Source organism: Mytilus trossulus, chromosome 14 (genome assembly GCF_036588685.1).
Source record: "Mytilus trossulus isolate FHL-02 chromosome 14, PNRI_Mtr1.1.1.hap1, whole genome shotgun sequence".
In the NCBI taxonomy this organism is placed as follows: Eukaryota; Metazoa; Mollusca; class Bivalvia; order Mytilida; family Mytilidae; genus Mytilus; species Mytilus trossulus.
In genome coordinates, this window is record NC_086386.1 from 6,239,200 (window position 1) to 6,261,265 (window position 22,066).

Below are 22,066 nucleotides of genomic sequence, written 5' to 3' on the forward strand. Positions count from 1 at the left end.
TCAAGTTACAGTTTTATTGTTCCTTGTGGTCCTGTTCAATGACTTAGACATTTGACAGGAAAGGAAAGTTTACAACTGGAAAAGTTTTAGTTTCAAATTTAGTATTTTTATATAAACTTTATGTGAAAAGATCAAGCTCTCTGATTGTAATTCAAACTAGATATTATCTATTTTTTTCTCAATATCCTAAAGGAAAGTTGGTAAAAGTCCATTAATCAAAATACAAAAGCGTCGATATCATTAAGTTTATGAAATCAACACATAACTTTTATTTTTTATTCAAATTAGATAGATAGAAATGTTCATATGAAAAATGAGAGTATGGTCTGTAATCTACAGGGGAGGGTAGGATTACCATGCTTTCACCTCAGATCAAGATAAAATAGATAATAATCAGTTAAATTACAACATATATCACAACTCTCACAAGTAAATTGACACCCCCATGCACTTTTATCTACTAAAACTGTCATTTCAGTATCTATGAAACCATGACTTGGTCATTGAACCAGAAAATTTATTGAAAATTTTATAACTATCTCCTGTTGTTATCTTATGATAGTGTTTAGTAGAGGCCATAAACAAAAATGACTTAAAAATTATCTCAAAAATCTCTTCTTTATCTTCAATATCTTGAGATACTTAAAAGAATTACTTTTATTGGTTGTTATAACTATCCTACTTAAAATATATATTGATATAAAAGTAAGATATACTTTTCAATGTTTGTGTCATTTTGGTCTTTTGTGGATAGTTGTCTCATTGGCAATCATACCACATCTTCTTTTTTATATATTTTTTTTTCAATAGGAAAATAAATGTGTACAAAAAAATGTCTGTATATAAATGTTAAATATTAAAAGTAAAAGAAACAAAATTAAAAATATAACTGATTAATATATTAAAGAACCAGATTTTTTTTTATCTTTAAAGTTTGTATTATATGTTTATTAACCTTCAAACTATTGATTTGTTTTATTAACTTTTGTAACCACCAGTTCAGACAATATTGATAGAAATTGACTTTGTTTCAGAATATGATAAGTAGTTATTGCCCTTGAATGAGAATAAGTTAGTCCTAATCTTTGCAGTTAAAATCAGAATTGGATGAACAATCCATTAACAGTCATATCTTATTGATTCTTCATCAGAAATAAATCCATATTCATAACCCTATAATCAGAACTGCTGGAATATTAATTGACCCTGGATTAGAACTTTATCAGCAGTTATTGCCCTTGATTGACTGATAAGTAACAAATTTATACAGTGTTTTGTTATCTATTTTGAATTTTTTATGATACAGATAATTTTTGCACTAGAATTTTATCATGTGCCGAGCTGTCAACAACTACACAGATTTTATTGCATTCTTTTGATAAACAATATAATAAGATTTATAAATTGTTAGGTTGTTGGAAAAATATGGGGAGGTGATTCATGCAAAAATAAAATATATGTAAAAATGTTAAGTAGAGATAAGAGATTTTGTGCAACCATTGGCTAGATTTCTTGGTGAAACAGCATACAAAAATGTATCAAATTGGGACTCAACACGAAAAAATTAGGGACCAAAGTTCAAATTCCTAATATTTGTAGTGCAGAACAATTCATTATTGATACAAATGCCAAAAAATGCTTGGTTAGTTTCTCATAATATAAATGTAAACAGAAATGTGGAACGGTTTTAGAAGTACAAAGCACTACACCAAAATGTACCAAATTGGGACTAAACACGAAAAAATGTGTGACCAAAGTTTAAATTCCTAATATTTGTAGTGCAAAACAATTCATTATATTGTCTCTGTTAGGAAAGTATTTCATTACATAATATGTTAAACATAATAAACAAGGTCAAAAAGGGAATCTTAAGCTGTTAATTTTCTATAATTTAAAGTGTCACATACCATAACAGGTCCATATCAAGTTTCACAAAATTCTTATTGTTACAAGTTATAATTGTTAAAAAGTACAAATTTTAACTGTCTATTTTTTGTCATCCATTTCTGGAATATTTTGTAACAAGTTGGATATATATGTTGCCAGAGAGCATATTTCATTCTTTTTATTGGACAAATTGGATTTGATTGAGTTTGAAACATAAGGTAAAGAATTGTTATATAAAACTGACACTGCATTTGAAGAAATGCAAAATTATTATAAAAATAGAGGGTGTGGTTGGCGATGATACAACTTCTAGAACCAGTAGACCACAAGTAATCAAAGAACAAATATATTAACAACTAAAGGTTATTGTACAGCCTTCAACAATGAGCAAAACTCATATTGTATAGTCGGCTTTAAAAAGCACAAGCAAGACACCCGTGTGAGATATTTTCAGATGTGACTTCATAAGCCAACATCTTGTGGAGAGTTGTCTCATTGGCAATCATACCACATCTTCATTTTTTATATGTACATTTAAGAGTCACAGCTGTCAAATGACAATCTAAGAAAAAAAAATCCTTCAAACTCGTAACATAACATACAGTGTCAAATACCAGTACTTTGTTGTATAAAGCTGATGGCAAAGTAAAATTGGTAACTAAATTGTTTGTTGTTTTATGAGAATATGATAAGAATGTGTATTTACATTATCATAACTTATAAGTGGTCCTCTGTGGTGGTACCTGGAATATATACAAATATTACACATAGTTTATTTGATTTGCTTAAAGTAAATCAAAACTGGGTGATAAAGCACCAGGCATGAATAAACCATATCAATGTATTGTCTTATTGGAATGCCATAAACATTGCTATCTGTTAATAATTTATATTTCTAATATCTGAAACAAAGCAATTGTTAAACAGTTCATTTGTTGTAACTCACTAAAAGTTAATAAACTAGCATCAAAAGTAAGATAAATATAAACAATACATCAATACATAAAAACAAGAATGTCTAATAGATATGATGTTTCCTTACAGTTGTAAGATCACACAATTTCTAATAAAAACCTAACAAGATTAATTTGCTGTATTTGGCAAAACTTTTAGGAATTTTGATCCTCAATGCTCTTCAACTTCGTACTTTATTTGGCCTTTTTAACTTTTTGAGATTCGAGCGTCACAGAGGAGTCTTTTGTAGATGAAATACGCGTCTGGCATATACTAAATTTAGTTCTGGTATCTATGATGAGTTTATTTGCATAATAGGCTAGAATTGAAATGATTGGAAATTTATTTTCGCCAAAAGTGTCACATTTTAATAGTTTGGGAGATGCAAGTCTTCTTTTTTTTAATATTTGGAGTCTTTGGTATATATCATTATTATCTCTTTGGGCAGTTTATTTCTGGTTGGAAAGAAACTAGAAGTTTACTAAATTTAGGTCATTATTTTACAGTAGTTTTTCTAGGAAATAGTAAATGTCTACCCAATGCACACTATTGACTGTTGTAGATTTATAATAAGGCTGGGAAAACCATTAACATAAGCAATATAAATGAAATCTGTCTTTTATTCATTTCAGCTACAGCACCAGCATTTCCTTATCTTCCCCCACCCCCTCCACCACCCATAGAAGACATTCCAGGACGGACACCGATACAGAAACAGAGGTCATTAGGTCAAGGATCTAATCGGGGAACTTATTCTGACGCTGAAACTTGTGTGTGTCATAGACATTATGGTGACTCATATAGTGCTCATTATCATAGGGGACATTACTCTGACATGGATACATCGTCACGGTTACGACATTGCCCATATTCTGAAGGAGAAGTATCAGATTTTGAACCACATTATTTAGAACAGACTCCTTCAGGGAATGTTTATATCCCAGGTATAGTATAATTCATACTGTGTAAAGAGTTACGGTCCTTAGGATAGCTCAAATAGATATCTTTCAAATTTTAGTGAATCTAAAATATTTATAGAACAAGAAACTTCCTGTAGAGAGAAAGATATTTAACTATATGGTATGGGATTTACTCATTATTGAGGGAGGTACAGTGACCTATAGATCTTAATTTCTATGTCATTTGATCAACAAAAAAACAAAAAAAGCAGAGGATTAGAAAGAACAAATAAAAATCTGCAAGAAACTTTTTTATTTAATTTAATCCATGGACATAAATAAGAAATAAATCGAAACAACATAAACCATTATAATTAACAAACATTCTTAGTTTTCAGCTTCACAGTTGCTTATACTTTGTGTTTGTTGTTATTTTATAAAATCTTGCTTCTTTTTAGACGGTCAGCCACGTTTTCCACGAACAGTTCCACGCTCAGGTTCATGTACTCAAGAAAAACCATGTTCACAGTCACGCACATCAAATACAGTTCCTAACCATTGTCAGAACGGCCATGATTTAGATAGGTAACGTTATAAAAACATTGTTATATTAATAAATATGGTTAGAAAACTTTCAGAATGGTCATGAATAAGATAAAAAGTGAAATAATATTGTTTCTGTCTGTCAGGATATCAATGTTGTTCCAACAGCAGTTCCTTTTTGTAACACATATTTAACATTGCTACAATATTTACCAATGCGACTTCTTCTTGTCTGTCAGTCTGTTTCATATTATTCATTCTGTCAATTTTTTTTAACTTTCTTATGCATAATTGCATATTCTAAGCCTGAACTGTACAGTTCTTCTATAGAAAGAAGCAATGGACCGATTTGTTCTGTTTTTGATTGTCTGGTGATAAAGTCATCCTTCAGAGATGAGTTCTATACAAACAATTCTAATTTTGAGATGATAGATAATCTACACTGACCCTTATAAATCATTTTTGTTGTCAGGTCACATTTTTCTATTCTTTTGTTATGTGTAGATATGTCTTAATAATGTTTTGTTATGATCAATGATAGGCAAGTAATCTCAGAAGCTTGCTTCCTAATTATATCAAAGCTAATGGTCAAACACAGCCAAAACAAAGACCAATTATATTTGGCTTAGAGATTATATTTATTGTCTTTTACATCAGATAAAAACTGCAGTTTTGATAAATAACTCATTTATTTCTTATGAAAAGAGAAAGTATAATTGTCTTGTTTAATTTACTTCCTGCTATGATATGATCAGTTATTTATTCCCTGGATGATAAACATGATAAAAAACTCGTAATAAAACAAAACAATTTCACAGAGAGAATAGATATGTAATTGATTGAGAAAACTCAACTCAAAGATCCAGATAAAAAGGTCGTTCAAGTATACAACCATTCAAGTATATAACTGAGAAGTTAAAAATCATTTTTTCTGCTAGACAGCCTTGAAAAAATCTGGAAATAAAACAAAACAATTTCACAGAGAGAATAGATATTGATTGAGAAAACTCAACTAAAAGATCTGAATAAAAAGGTCATTCAAGTATATAACAAAGGAGTCAGAAAGAACACAGTTTCTGCTTGTCAACTTCGTATAGACTGTGGCAATGTCCATTCTTGTGGTCAGTTGTCTAATTTGCAATCATACCACATCTTCTTATTTTCAAATATTGGTAACCATTTTTTAAATACCACATCTTCTTACTTTCAAATACTGGTGGCCATTTGAATACTACCACCATCTTATTTTTGAATACTTGTGGCCATTTAATACCACATCTTCTTATTTTCGAATACTGATGGCCATTTTAATACCACATCTTCTTATTGTAAATGCTGATGGCCATTTTAATACCACATCTTCTTACATTCAAATACAGGTGGCCATTTTAATGCTACCACCATCTTATATTTGAATACTTGTGGCCATTTAATATCACATTTTCTTATTTTCAAATACTGATGGCCATTTTAATACCACATCTTATTATTTTCAAATACTGGTGACCATTTTCGTACCACATCTTCTTATTTTCGAATACTGATGGCCATTTTAATACAATATCTTCTTATTTTAAATGCTTGTGGCCATTTTAATACTTCATCTTCTTATTTTAAATACTGGTGGCCATTTTAATACCACATTTTCTAATTTTAATACTGGTGGCTATTTTTATACCACATCTTCTTATTTTCAAATGCTGGTGACCACATTCATACCACATCTTCTTATTTTCAAACGGTGGTTATAAAACTAAGGATTTCTATAGATGTTAATTGACCATGTTTATTGTACCAGATTACACAGCTACTTTAATACTTACTGATTAATAGCCATGTCTCCAGACAAACTTTTCTGTAAATGTCAAATTGATTGAAGAAGTTATTTGTACTTAAATCACAGTGTCTCTGTAAATGTCGACATGATGGAAGAAGCTATTTGTGCTTAGATCACAGTATATTTGTGTAATAAGTAGTTAGTAATTGCCTACTGGTAGATTGTCATTCATAAGTAATTGTTAATCATTTGTTGGGGCCATTTGTTTAGGTTGTCCAAGATGTTTGACTGAGTGAGAAGTCAATGTTTTAGATTCTTATAGATAAGTTATTGATGGTTATAAGACATTACCAGTTCCGGTGGCTGATACTTATCGGTAATTACTTGGATTGGTTCGTGTTTCGTTGGTGAACGACAGTTTTTCCATGATATTGAGATGTTTTAAGGTCCTGGTATTGTAATTCTAGACTTTCTTTTCATATTCTAATAATGGAAGGAAAATGTTCTACGGAAATGAACGGAAATAAGGCATATTTGTTTACACCAAGTATAGAATGTTATTGATTAATGACAACACAGTAAATAGTTCTTTTCTTGAACGATGGTTGTAAATTTATGAAAGTGTTCTTCTTAATCCAGAAATTAGTTACGATCGATAAAAAAATATGTATTTTATAGTGAAAAGTTTCAACTCATTTTCTTACTGTTCATAGATTTGATATCCAATTCTAAGCAAGTTGATTGCGTTTTCATTTTTGACATCGTTATTATGAAATATGACCAGAGCAATTTCCTTATAATAACAAAATGTCATTTTTAAACATTGGCCTGTCTACATGTAATTTCCTTTGGAAGGCGAATTTTGTTTATTTTTTACAAAATGTTCGCTGACTATGATCAGATTACAAGACTGGCAATTGTTTTCAGTTTTCTTTTAATTTGCTGCATTGATTGCTTAACGGTTTAAATCATCTAAATTGATCTTCAGTCTGACACATAAAAAATATGTTTATTTTGGATATATATATATATATATATATAGAGAGAGAGGGTGAGATATTGCAAAAATGGCAAATTCTTTTATTTTGAACTTGAAGTTATTCGCTTCCTAATAAAAAAGTTAACTAGTCAAACATTATTTCTATTTATAGATAATAATGTATGTTTTTACTGTTTAATAAACTAAAATTACTAGTTAGAATGGTTCTTCTGATACCAAATGAAAACACGTCTTTATCTAAAGGTCTTCTTGCTCCGTTTTAATTAAGTAAATTGATTTCGTGCAGTTATAATTTATACAACCATTCTCCATTTTATCTCTCCACAGCAGATAAAAGTGTTGTTTTCTAAAGTGCATTAAAAAGATACAATAATAGCGATAGCCTGCCATCTGCAGGACTGACAACTGTCACCATGATGTGCATGTGTCGTGTTGTCATGCAGTGTTTGTGACATTACTGCATCGTTGTAACACAACTTAATTGGCATTGACGATTGTAGAGAAATAAATGAAACAACCTTCAGTCTATCGGCACTGATCGTTTTCCACGGAACACTTTACACTAGGGATTCTTTAATTAGGCTTTTTAAAAGCAATATTCTTAAGTCGTCTTACAATAGGTTTGATCAGTTAACCGTGTTTTACTGGCATCGGTGCAAGGTCAGCAACGTTTTTCATCAAAATTAATTAACTGGTGGCAAAATTTTCTCTGAAGGAATTCTTGTGGAAAACTATAATATTACTGTGTACAAATATTACAGAGATATATATTCTGATTTAAGTATTTTGTTAATAATTTATGTGAATGGTTGAACAATATTAGTTTACATGAATTGACATTTAACGTAGCAAATATTTGAATACTTATTAGCCTGAAAGCTCATCAGTTAAGTGTGAGGTCATTAATGGTCTTAACTTCATTCAAGTGTGGACCTGACAAAGACAGTGACAATATTGAAACAGAATGCTGTCAATAGCATAAAAAACAGAAGAAAAGCTACTTGGTCAATCTATGGCTTAGTGACAATAAAATATTCTGCTTAACCTCATTGAGGAATTATTGATTCATTTTCAATTTTCAGTTCTGTTGTCAAGTTTTCTTCAAAATTGACATAGATATATTAAAGCAGTTTGGAGCTGTTCAGATAGCACACTATTATAGATCTTTGGAGTTCTGCAGATTAGCTTTGTTTCCTTGGACATGCACAGATTTTAACTTAATGTTTCATTGGACTTGTACAGATTAACTAGATGTTTCCATGGACTTGTACTTATTTTCATTGGACATGTACAGATTAACTAAACGATTCCTTGGACTTGCACATATTAACTAAATGTTTCTGGAAACTTGCATAGTGTATCAGTACTGATCATTGAAATCTGTGGATGTCGTTCTTGAACATCAAATTTTGGATTTGTTAAAAAAAACTATTGAATTTGAAAACATTAACTTGAAGATCTGCATTTGTTTTAACAGTTGCGTTTAGACTTAGTTGTGACAATTATGAAATTGTTTTTCAGGCATGCCTTTACCCACCCAGGATTTTCCTGTCAACAGCAACATTTAATGGGAGGTTACCCACCTCCTGTTACAGACGATTATTATTATTCCAAATTTAACTGTACAGGAAAACACATGAAGAAGTTACAGCGAGGGTGTACGTGGAGGTGTACTGCTTTAGTTCTGGTGGCTATTTGTGTAGTATTGTTAGCTTGTACATTATATTTTGCAGGTAAGATGCAAATTTGCTTCAGTCAATTATTGAGTGACCATTGGACCCTTAGTGGAAGGGTTATTAGGAAGAAATTTTACTTTATCAAATGAAATGGGTATAAGGTCAGGAAGAAATAGCAGACCTCATATTATTTTTTAGAGTTACCGTTTAACTTTTATAAAGGGATAGGGGTATTATGAAGAAATTTTATACCTCATATTTTCAAAGTAACCATTTGAATTTTATATAAAGAAGAACAGTTATAAAGTTATTGGGAAGGAATATCAGATCATATCTTTTAAGAGCTTGGAGGACTGCATAACAAAACAAAAGTAGGGCTTACATATCAGCGAGTTACATACATTTTTGAAGAAAAAATATTCATATGTTCACATGTTGTTGTTCTCATGTTGTTTCTCATCCTCAACAATATTCTTGTTTTTGTAGCTGCCATGGTGTTCAAAGAAAAAGACCCAGTGTCAGCTGGTGCCTTGAATAGTTCTAGTCATTTAGGTAAATATACAATAACTCAGAAGAGTCTCAGATTATAACACACTCATGGGAGAATATGTGGTGAATGTTTTGATATGCTTTAACCTTACAATATACAGTAAATTTATACCATGTTTTTAAGTTACAATTCTTAATTTGAATTGAAACCGCACATAAATTGAGGATGATTAAAAGATTGTATAACACACTAAGCAATATCATGTGACAAAAATTTAAGGAATAACATCAAAAGAATTCTACAATGCAAAGCTGAAACTACTGAACAATAGTCTAACATTTCACAGTAAATTCTTGAATTTAAGTGTCTAAAGAAGCTTCAATGAAATAAAAAGTCATAAAACATCATATCAGTGCAAAGGTTAGGTAAAATTTCCATTCTTTGGATTATTGCAATTTTGCGGCAACCTTTGATGGTACATTATTTTTTATTCTGAAATTATGGCATATTTACTGTAGTATTTCTGATTAAGCCGTAATAATAATTGAAAAAAAATCAGATTTAAGTAAAATAAACTGAACTAATTGTCTTTTTTCTAGGTTCAACTGTAGGTCCGACATATTTCCTAGTTGGTGACCCCAACGTAAAGCATCAGATTCCACCAAAGTCTTTCTGGATGTTGAAGTTTAATCAAGATAAAGACAAGCGTGTCAAATTCAATTTTTCCATTCCGAGTAGTGCTATATTAGGTGTATACGGAAGACGAGGGATAGCGCCCTCTATTGTTCAGTATGATTTCTTTGAAGTGCTAGATGGCAGTACGATACCAATGAGAAAGACCAGATCTACAGATAGGGTACGTGTGATGTCATTTTAATGTTTTCACAATGTAAATAAAGGGACTATACAACAATGAAATTTTATCATAACTTAAGGGGTAGGGACTATATTGCATTCAGTGTTCGTTTGTTTGTCTTATAAATTTCTCCACACATTTTATGATGCAGTTTAATAGTGATAAGTTGTTACTAATGAGCACTTTACCAATCTGTCAGACACATGCTTCCTGTCTGCTGTTATGTTGAATTTTCAATACGTTGAATGAACTTAATATTTTTATCGCACATTTCTCAAGTACTAGAATAACTCCATATTTGGACAGAAGTTTGTCGGTGATACGCTGTAATGTGTAAGCACTTTTCAGACCTGTCAGACACCTTCCTGTTTCCCAATTTTTTAAATTACTATTTGCTTTTCTTATACTATGTATCCTTTGGCAAGTGCAAAAAGTGAGCTCGAAACTTAATATCTTGATTAATCAAAGAGACAGTTAAACATTTTCCCATTAACAGTTTTCTCATTGTATATTATGATGAGAGGGAGGAAAAAGTCATTCGTTTAAGCATTTTATTCTTACTTACTATTTTCAGGTTTAATTCTTACTTGATTTTGAGTCACAAATCTGCTTATAATTCGATTGATATTCCATTTATGAGTTTAGTAAAAAGCTATAACTTTTCTTTCTTAAGGTAGGTTCAAAATATTTTAACTATACATTGCTGTTCAACATCAATGATGGCCTTCTCTACTTGAAGACTAAGTTCATATAAAGGAAACTTTTATCATTTATTTTTAGATTAAAAGGAGTTACTATGGTAAAGATACTGGATTTGTTCAGTATCTGATGGAAGGAAAATGGTATCTGAACATCTATAATGACAGAAACTTCCCACAATACATCTCATTTAAAACAGCAGAAGACAGTAAGTATGATGATATACCTGTTAGTATGTAACAAATACAGAAGGAACATTGCTAGTTTAGCTATCCTTGTTATGTATTTAGCTAAATTAGTAATGGACGAATGAACAACTAAAAACAGCTCAATGATGTCTTGTATTATTTGGTAACTGTCTCATTGACAAATACTATAAACCAACTAATTTTCACTAGTAGAACAAAAATGCAATCATGAATTGTCGTAAATGTGTAGAACTTCTTTCTTCATTTAAAAATATCAGGTAAATTGGAAAATTGCACATTGAAATGTTATGAATGAGTTAGAGAGTGTTAAATGCCAATTAAAGTTTCAGCAAAATTAAGTTGGTTTACAGCACTTTTATTCATATATATTAGTGAATACTGTTAATCCAAAACATGATAGGACGTGCAAAGAGAAGTAAACTAAGCCTAAAGGAAAACAGTGTGGTAGTGTTTTAAAATGTTTGATTTTTTGTTTCAGATTCTCTAGTGAGTGAGTGCCCTTCCGATTGTTATGGTCATGGTGACTGTGTAGATGGAAACTGTCGATGTTTTCCTGGATTTATAGGATGGGACTGTAAAGAGAGTAAGTATTACCATGGTAACACATATCACATTGTAATCATCACAATTCTTGATGTTTCCTCAGGTTTGTTTGGTTGAGGAAAACGTTGACAGTGCCTGAATAAATGAATGTCCGATGGCAAATATTTCATACATATTTGGGTAGCCCAAAAGCGGTGCGTTAAAGTGGCGTTTAAAACTCAAATCATACATATTTAGGAAGAAATCAACAAAGGGCCATCTCATAGAACATGACAGATGTGCTCTGACCCACCAGTGATTTTCTTGGTTTACATCCAGTAGGGTGATTTGCATGACCTTAGGCTTGTAAGAAGTATATCTTCAGTCCCTGTAATATGCAATACTTGTTAATGAAAAGTACCATTAAAGTTTAACCCATTTAGTTAATATCAAAGTCAGAAGTTCAAAACTTGCCTTAACTATCCTGGAATTATTCCTGCTGAGTAATACTTCTTTGCACTGAAATTTGTAATTGCATTTTTTAATCAGTAAATTTAAAATTGAAATTAGCGTAATAGAATTTTCAGTTTTTATCTAAAATAGTGGAATAAATAGTCAATAATTGCTGAACCAAACATTAAACGCCTCCTGATGTTGACAAAAATGATAAAAATTAATAGAACTAAATGACTTCTTAGATAAAACTCTTGAATCTATCTTATTAATCAGGGTCATTAATTAATTATTGAACACGTTTAAAAGATAATATTTTACATGTTTTCATTTTGATTTAATTGGTGATATTTGGTATTTATTTAGGCCAAGGTCTAAAGTTATTGCTGTTTTGATTCCCAGTAATGTTATATTTACATCATTCAAAAGATCCGCTGTCATTTAAACAACCAACCTTATCAATACTATTTTTCTATGAGGACAATAAAAACTGCCGCAGGCCAGCAATTTAACTTGCTTCACTATAAATTGCTACAAATAAAATAATTGTCTGTATAACTTGTTGTTGATAATTTACATGGATAGAGAATATTAACTCTGTGTAGTGGTATGGGATTGTGATGCAAGAAGGAACAAGCATTTGTTGGAATTGATTTAGCTGATAGTTCAAACAATTATCTGATAGGAAATGAGCCGTACCGTAAAGAATTGGAAGGAACTCTATCAAAAATCCAGACAATTTTATCAGGAAAATTGTCTTTTTATGTGACTCAGAGAATTAAATTTAAGTTAGTCATCAGGTGGTGTTTGGGATCAGAGATCGGTCTGTCTTTATATAGTAATTTGGTGATTTCTCCTAATGATCATTTCATTATTAAAGACTGTAAATCTACTGTCTCTCAAACATGTCCAAATGATGGGGGAAATCGCACACTTTTAAAACTATAACAAAGTCATTTTATACAGTTTGATTGGTTGATAGATTTAATGGGTAAATATTAAACGTGACATTTCAGGAAATGGATTGTGAAATCTTGGAAAAATTTTCTTTAATTGTTGCGATTTATTTTAAGTGCTGTAATATAAGATGAGACCAATGAGAATTTTAATGAAACAAGACTCATGTTAAAATCCTAGGAATGTCGTTAGAGATTGATAGTTTGTAATGCTGTGGTGGAAATGAGGCCATTAATCTAACAATAGGACAGTTGTTTCTGTTCGACTTGCATGCAAATTAATAATGTCAGCTTCAGGATGTACATCATTGTTAAAATAGAGGGGTTCAATTCTCAAATCATTTAAATAAAAACATATAAATGTTAGATAGTTCAGTCCAAAAGAAAAATAAATGTTAAATGGTTCATTCCAAAAGAAAAATAGAAATTAGGTAGTTCAGTCCAAATGAAAAAAAACGTTCATCCATATGAATTTGATTTATTGATTGTTGTTGTTTTTTAATGTCCAGTGGCAAGTATTAATGAGAAGGTCAATAGTTCACCTTATTGAAGGAGTTGCTACTGACGATAGCTTTTAATGTATTGGTTTTTCATTTAAATCTTAACACAAAATCATTAAATTCATCAATATAAAAAAAGATGATGTGGTATGATTGTACTGCATCTATCCACCAGAGTCAAAATGATATTGATACTTAAGCATCAATAGGTCACTGTACAACCTCCAAATAACCTTCTTATGTTATGAAAAAATCACTTTTAAATTATGAAGTTTAATTTTTTGAAGTGTGACACAATATTTTGAGGCTACTTGTGTTGATTTAAGAAATGGAATGGCAGAACAGAACTTTGCAGATATGTGTAAAATGGTCTATATGGCAAAATCATTATGAAAATTTACACTTGTATCAATGCTATCACTGGTTTTGTTATCCTGTTAGAAATGTATTTGTAATGACCATGTCCAGAAATCCTGCCGTGGTTTTTTGTGTTTTTTGTATCCCGTTAGAAATGTATTTGTAATGACCATGTCCAGAAATCCTGCAGTGGTATTTTGTATCCCATTAGAAATGTCTATGTAATAACCATGTCCAGAAGTCCTGCAGTGGTATTTTGTATCCCGTTAGAAATGTCTATGTAATAACCATGTCCAGAAATCCTGCAGTGGTATTTTGTATCCCGTTAGAAATGTCTATGTAATAACCATGTCCAGAAATCCTGCAGTGGTATTTTGTATCCCATTAGAAATGTCTATGTAATAACCATGTCCAGAAGTCCTGCAGTGGTATTTTGTATCCTATTAGAAATGTCTATGTAATAACCATGTCCAGAAATCCTGCAGTGGTATTTTGTATCCCATTAGAAATGTCTATGTAATGACCATGTCCAGAAATCCTGCAGTGGTATTTTGTATCCCGTTAGAAATGTCTATGTAATAACCATGTCTAGAAGTCCTAGTGTAGTGTGATGATTTATTGTATTGTCCAGAAATCCTAGTGTAGTGTGATGATTTATTGCTGAGTTAATATTTGCATGCCATGTTTGAAGATCAGGACAATTTTTGAAGCAACAAATGATTTTAGGTCTGAATGCTCCCGGGTGTAGTTTATCAACAGTTAATGAATGAAACACTATTGATTTCTGGTCTGTTAATCTAATCTGAACCACCAACTGCCTCGATGATTTACAAATCATATTTATAACATGTATTAAATAAGGGGGAAAGAACATTAGAAAACTTGTCTGACGGGGATGGCATTTCAAACACTAGCATAGTCAAATTTATTACATACATAAATGAATAATAACGTTATGTATGATCAAATTTGCTATACATTTCAGTCCGCAAAAGAAATTAAAAAAAAATTCAGATAATTAATTACAATTTAAGGAAATGCTGATTATAAGAAATGCTATCACAATTCAAAAGGGAAGTTTTTATTTTTGGCAATAATATCAGGCCTCTATATTTGCAATCATGAAAAGGCTTCTAAAACTTCTGAATTTGCAGTATTAAAAAATAAACAATTAAAAATTATGGCAAATTACTAACTGTCACTAGTATTGTTATTATTTTCTCTGGAGAATGAAAAAATTGTGTATTATGTTATTTTCCAGAAGATTTTTTTTTGTGTGTAATGGTATACTGTGGATTCATTGTTACTCGTTGGATACTAATATTAAATGTTTTTTATGGGTACAGGTGAACCATGAATTGAAATGTTCAACGAATTACAATTTTTTTATTAAATTGTGTGCAGACTTTGGTAAAACCACGAAATTACATATCCACGAAAAGTCAAGTTTTTTGCAATCCACGAAAATTGGTACCCACGAAAATTAATTTATTCACAGTAACTGTCACTAGTAATGGTGTTTTTTTTATTTTTCAGGAGATTGTCTTGTTGTGTGTAATGGTAACGGACAGTATATTGGAGGAGTGTGTCATTGTATACAAGGGTGGAAAGGTCAGGAGTGTAACGTTCCAGAGAATGAATGTGCACTCCCAGACTGTAACGGCAACGGTTATTGTCATGAGGGAGAATGCCATTGTGATACAGGATTTCAAGGACCTCATTGTGGAATCGGTAAGGCATTCAAGGGATCTTTAAAATTTATAAAAATGGAATTTGGGAATATTGGAAATGGCTTCACAGTTTTGGGAAGTAGTTGTATTTTATGTAGGAATTAAACAGTAATTGACCCTTTTGTGTAAAAGTTGGAGCATGCTCAGGAAGAACTTTCACATTATAAATGTTGTAATTCCTTAAATGAAATGTCAGACAGAAACCTTTATTCATTTATTCAATATCTGATTGTGAAAATAAAATTCCTTTGGAAGAATTTCTTGGCATGCTTTGAAATATATTTTGAAAGAGCCTATACTATAGTGTCATATAACAAATAAAGAAAAACATAGATGCATAACATTTGAAACAATTTAGAATATTTATGGGAACAAGAAAAAATATGCCTAGTGAATTGAACAGTTATTTCTCAAAAATTTAAACACTTTTTGACAGGTTATAATTCACATAAAATCTGTTCTTATACGTTTATGATATGCTCATTCTTTAAATGTTTTATTTAATCATCTCCAAAATAAAATGCTCAGCAGATTCTATAAATAAAGCTGGCAGACCAAATGACAAACAAGAAAAAAAGATGGAATAGTCTGTTGAATAGCCTATTGGTTAGTCTTCTCTCCTTTAATTTCCTCAATATATAAACATTTAACTGCAATACAAGCCTTAAAAAAAGATTAATTTGAAGTTGAGAAATAACTGTTCAATGAAAGTATTATCCAGAAACAATAATTTGTTGATCTATTATCATCTTATCCAACATAACATTCCTTAAAAACTCAACACTGTCAAAACAATTTTCAGAAAACACATTATATTTTGGAAACCTTATGATCAAATACTCCTGACAGAATATGGAGACTGAATGTAGTTGGATGAGATGATATTTTGCTGTGGTTTTAGATTATGTTTTGTAGCGTTTTCAAGCTTTCTATTTATTTCTTTTTAAAGCTTTATTTTACTAATATTTGATTTGATTAATGCCTTGGCTGTGTATTACTAATTTTTAATTGGGCCATTTATTATACAGTTATCTTTATAACCAAGTCAAAAATTACATCATTTATACCAATGTTGTCTTAAATCTTTGGCATATAAAGTATACTGCTAGACTATTATCTTTGTATCATTTTGCATGACATAATAAGTTTTGCTGATATATATGGAAAATTATAAAGCATGGCTCTTTTTTATTCTTAGATTCTTCAAAGCATGAATGACTGTTTATATAAGTTAATGCTAGCATGTTTATAAATGGCTCAATGTATTTAATTTGACCTAGGTTTTTCTTCTTTTATCTCAATGGTTACAGTTGACTGCCTTCTTCCTAACTGCTCTGGTAACGGGGTATGTCATCTAGGACAATGTGTATGCTTCAAAGGGTTCAAAGGTCACGATTGTCGACTCCCAGATAAACTTAACGTCACTAACTTATGTGCTCGAGATTGTTCCGAGCGTGGGAAATATGATGCTGAACTTGGAAAATGTATTTGTGATAGATTCTTTACTGGCAAGAACTGTCAAACAGGTAATTTGGATGCGGAATGAGTTATTCCCCCTTCTTAATATGCATTTGAGTTTTCAGAGGGATGTTGAATGAAGAGTTACCTCCCTTTTAACAATATAGATTCATAGTTATCTCCCATGTAGCTGCATGGACCATTAACAATATATAAGCTAACAAGTTAAAATAACAAATCTGGCATTGAAAAAAATCATCCTATATTTATCTCATACATTAAGTTACAAATTGAACCCAGTTTTGTGCAATTTTTTAACCAATGACAGAAATGACATTCCCCATCTCCATTGACAATTTTATTTTTAAATTCTATTTTCCTCATAACTTTGGGGTACTTTTATTTTAAACATTTTTTTGTATCAAATCTTTATTTTTTTGCAAATCATCTGGATTTATTTCTGCCCAGTGTTTTTACTTTTTTATTATATATATATTTTTATTTAACCCAATGAAATTTGAAATAAAACTCAACTTGTCTATTTTTTTTTATTATTTATGCATGGCAGTTTATTTTCTTGCATGTATTTTGACTAACATCACAAATATGCCTCCTTGATTTAATAGATGTTGTGCTATATGTGTATATATAGATGTTTATTCTGTATGGTTCACAATATTTTATATAGTTTGATGACACTTGTTTAGGAGACTAATTTCAGAATATAACTTATTTCAGATTTAAAGCGTAAAACTCACCAATTATCAGGTACTAACAGTGTAAACTGCATGTAGGCATGTTTTTATTAATGTATTTAGCTGTAGAATGTCAAAATTGCCGTGCATTTGATGTATTGTAACAAAAAAAACATTGATCGTGTATCTCCTCTATATGAAAACATATAATGACTTAATTCCATTGATAAATGACGTTCCTTTCCCCAAATGAATATACGCTCATTCCAGTTTTGCACTGAACAGACCTTTTAAATACCATTTCTGGAAAAAATGTTTGGGAGAGTTAGACTTGATTAATTTTTCTGTAGTTAATAGGGGTTAAAGCAAATAGAATTTCCGTACAAATGAACTAAGAATAAGTTATAGGTTCTGGGGTTTATAAAAAGGGGTCCACCACCACATACCGCAAAACACAAGATTTCTTGGTCTAGAAGTAAAAAATAAAGGAATATCATTATTCTGTGGATTACAAAATTGTCCTATTTTTCCATTGAAAGAACAAAAGAATGTCCCATTGTGCTTATGATTTCCCTGCTATATAAATCTGTCAACAGATATTTTTTTTATTTTTTTCTAGACATATTTGATGTTGTATTGTGTGTGGGTTTTATGCAAATTTTATACATTAGTATACGACTGTGTAGCAATTTGGATGAATATGACCAGGAACCAGTTTATATTCTTTTTTAACCTTGAAATAGAAATCTATCAAAGCTTCATATAAATCTCTTTTAAATCTTATGAGAGTTTAACTAGTAATCTAATGAACCTTTCAACTATTTAGCAACTAACATTGTTTATATATCTAATGTTTCGTCAATCTCAATCTTCTTCTGGAAAAAAATCAATTACATTTGTTCAAATAAAGTCTCTTTCATTGACCCTGGATTTTGACCTTCACCTTTATAGAAGTATGTCGTCTAACATGTTACCGTGGTACCTGCCGTAATCAGAAGTGTATCTGTGATGCTGGATGGGGTGGAGCTTTGTGTGACCAGCTGTCATGTGACCCACGATGTGATGACTTCAAAGGGAAGTGTGAGAATGGAACGTGTGTCTGTCGGAAAGGTTGGAACGGCAAACATTGCACTATAGGTAAATCCATCCTTCACACCTGACTTTTACCTGTTTTTCATTATTTTTTACCCCCATTCTTTTTGAAGGTTGGCAATATATAGTGACCAGGTAGCCATTTTGTATCTGCAACTCTTCCTAAAGCCCTTATTAGAATTTATTGAAGCATTAAGCTTTATCCCCTAGGGATGAAATAGATTCTTACATGTATCCAAGATGTATCTCTCTGGTGTAAAAAATTCCATGACTATTCTTTCGGTACACCAACCAGGAAGACTAAATGTATATCTTGTACTTGTAGTTGATATTGTGAACTTGGATCCAATTAAGTTACTTTAATTCTTTTTATAAGAAAATATATCAGCTATAAAGAACATACTTTCTACTTTGCCATTAGTCTTCTCTTTGCTTTTGCTAGATATAATGATTAAAAGGGGCATAAATTTGGAAATATAAGCATATTACTTGTTTCTAAACACATGATTAGCTGATATTTATATAAATTAAATATGTTTTGTCCAGAGATAAATTTTACATGTGTTTAGAGGTAGGTCTTTTTTGCTTTAGACTTGCCAATAGAGAGTGATACATAATAGGTTATGGTTAATAAAAACAATAAGTTTTGCATAATGCTTGTAAAGTAGATTGTGGGTGTCGGTAGTATTTTTGTATACTAAATAGTGAAACTTCAGTGGTCTTGTCACAATGATTTTTATTTCAGAACCAGCCATATAGGCTTCTTGAAGAACTATTTAATCTTCCAAGGTTTTTACCATATAAATTGTGATATATTAGGTCACTTCATCTTGTCAGAGGTGGTAGGGAAAGTGGGAAAGAGAAGGTAGAAACTGGGGGCAAGAGGGGGAGACAAAATTGGGGATATTTTGGGGAAAATATATAGCAATAAGGTAAGTATTATCCTGCAATTTCAAGTGTGTACCACAAGTATCTGCTAAAATATTATGATTCACCTTGTACTAGAATCCTTTATGTTACAGATGGTTGTCCTAATGGTTGTAGTAAACATGGTGAATGTCGTCACTTTTCCGACGGATGGAAATGTACATGTCACACTGGCTGGACAGGAAAAGGATGTGATGTTGCCATGGAGATGGTTTGTGATGACATGGAGGATAATGATAGAGGTATGATTTTGATCAGAAAAAAAAATTAGAATTAAAATTAACATGAAGTGATAGAAATTTGAGAAATTATTGCAAATAATAATATCATACAAAATATCTGCAGGAAACATCCCCTTCCCATCCCACAATAAAAAGGATTAAAACTTTGGAGTTTATGAACATTTCAATCTATTCTCTTTGCTCTACACATTTGGAAAATTAAAATTTTCCTACTGTTAAACAGATGTTTAATTTTGAGACTATTACACAACTATTCTTTTCAAGTGCTTATGCTTGCTATGTGTATTACAGATGGGTTAAAGGACTGTCAGGATCCAGATTGTTGTTTTACTGCTTCCTGTGTAGAGGATGCCTTCTGTCAGATGTCACCTGACCCTGTTGACATATTGCTACGGAAACAACCTCCCAGTCCTACAGCTTCTTTCTATGATAGAATGAAATTCTTGATTGAAGAAAACAGCGTTCAGATTGGGACATCTAGGAATGCATTCAATGAAAGGTAATCAATAAAATCAGATTTCATTTATCAGAATTATATTTGATCGTCATTCTTGCTGAAGAAAGTATGAATAGTAAGAATTTTATTTTTTTGCTAGGAAGAACTGAATTATTTTGAAATATATTTTGCAAAAGTTCCGTGTGGGAAACCTGTTTATGTCTCTTTATGTATGAAATTGTCAAAAGTTTCTGATAAAATTGATGAAATGTAAAATTAAACATTACTTCAGCAAAAGACTTCATCTTTCACCTTCAGAAATTCAGTTAATTGGTTAACTTTTGGTGTAAAGGAATTTCCCAAACAAATTACAAAATGTTTACTCCAGAGAACGCATATTGTGAATTATGCAACTATTGATTCAGGGGAAAAATGCATGTACAAAGCAAATTCATCTGAGAACTTTTTACCCTAGATTGGATTTAATTGTCTCTTATCTCACGAATCTGTAACTAAATTATATAATTATATCGTGGCATAGATTACATGACACTGGGGGTGAGGAATCTTTGTAGGTAAAGATTTATGTCGTAGATTGAAAGTTTTTACCTTCAATCCATATAGAAGAATTTTTAGTTGATTAAAATTAAGTTTTTCTAACCCTATAAAACAATAAATAAATGAAATCCATGTTGTAGACTTTAAGGGCTCTCTCTATATGTTACAATACTTTGTTTGGTAAAAAAATTGGTCTACATACTTCACTGACAGTAGCGATCTTCAGTGCTCTGGGAGGGTCAAGTCTCACAGTTTGTGTTGAAAATAAAATAAAAGTGGAATGAGTAAAACCAAAAAAATCCCCAACAAAAGAAAGTCAAAAATGTACCGGTATCTGCAAATTCTTTTATATATATATATAATTTTGGGCAAATTTTATGATATTTATAGATTATCAAGTTTTCAGCACATTGATATTGTAATACATCAGCTGGAAACTTTTTTTGGGAGTGAAGATGGCAAACAGGCAAAAAACTACAAATTGTGTTAATCAGCTGAAATTTTATGATGCCAAAAAAAAAACCAGATAATCTATTTATCATGCTACTTTTGCTCCTTTATATCCCTCCCTGAGACAGTTGTTTCACTTGAAAAAAGTTGGCTTGAATATGTCTCGTCTCATTATTGTAATGTCACTGATAACTTTTCCTCAGACATTGTGACTTTATGGATAATCTGAAATCTGGGATACAAGAATTAGAGTAACTATGCAGAGATATATAGTCAAAGGGAAGCATGATAAGACTGCACATTAGAGCTGATAGGGTCCCCCTTATGAAATCAATAAAACAGGGTCCCTTATGACATCAATAAAACAAACTAGATACCCTTATATCATTTTACTGATCTTGGCATAGTGTTGCATAAATTTTGTCTGTATCAGCCATTTAAAAGGGAATTTATGTTTTGAAAATATGTGATGAATTGATTTTCAATCTTTGATTTGCTTGGCTAGAACAAATTTCCTCTTATTTCAATTTATATATTGAAAAAGATAATTGAGAAATGACTCCATTTGATGAGATTGTTCAGACATACAGACTTTTATGGCCATCTTACATTTGTCTTAGTTATAACTTTTAGAATCATGTGAGGCTGAAATCATCTATTTACTGTCTCCAATAAACAAATATCAAGAAAAATGACTCTA

General features: G+C 31.0%; 1 protein-coding gene across 15 annotated transcripts in view; it reads left to right on the forward strand.

Annotated features, from left to right (window-relative positions):
• LOC134697202 (teneurin-m-like) overlaps window positions 1–22,066 on the forward strand; it is a 141,050-nt gene that overhangs the window by 97,928 nt on the left and 21,056 nt on the right. For 13 of the 15 annotated variants that reach the window (XM_063559307.1, XM_063559296.1, XM_063559306.1 and 10 more), the window contains 12 exons: window positions 3,474–3,785; window positions 4,199–4,325; window positions 8,582–8,793; window positions 9,223–9,288; window positions 9,826–10,082; window positions 10,863–10,989; window positions 11,469–11,573; window positions 15,315–15,509; window positions 16,819–17,034; window positions 18,613–18,798; window positions 19,776–19,922; window positions 20,214–20,421. In XM_063559307.1, the coding sequence (XP_063415377.1) occupies window positions 3,474–3,785; window positions 4,199–4,325; window positions 8,582–8,793; window positions 9,223–9,288; window positions 9,826–10,082; window positions 10,863–10,989; window positions 11,469–11,573; window positions 15,315–15,509; window positions 16,819–17,034; window positions 18,613–18,798; window positions 19,776–19,922; window positions 20,214–20,421 (2,158 nt within the window). Of the gene's footprint in view, window positions 1–3,473; window positions 3,786–4,198; window positions 4,326–8,581; window positions 8,794–9,222; window positions 9,289–9,825; window positions 10,083–10,862; window positions 10,990–11,468; window positions 11,574–15,314; window positions 15,510–16,818; window positions 17,035–17,704; window positions 17,735–18,612; window positions 18,799–19,775; window positions 19,923–20,213; window positions 20,422–22,066 lie in introns of all 15 variants that reach the window. The other 2 variants (XM_063559308.1, XM_063559310.1) reach the window with 2 other exon arrangements.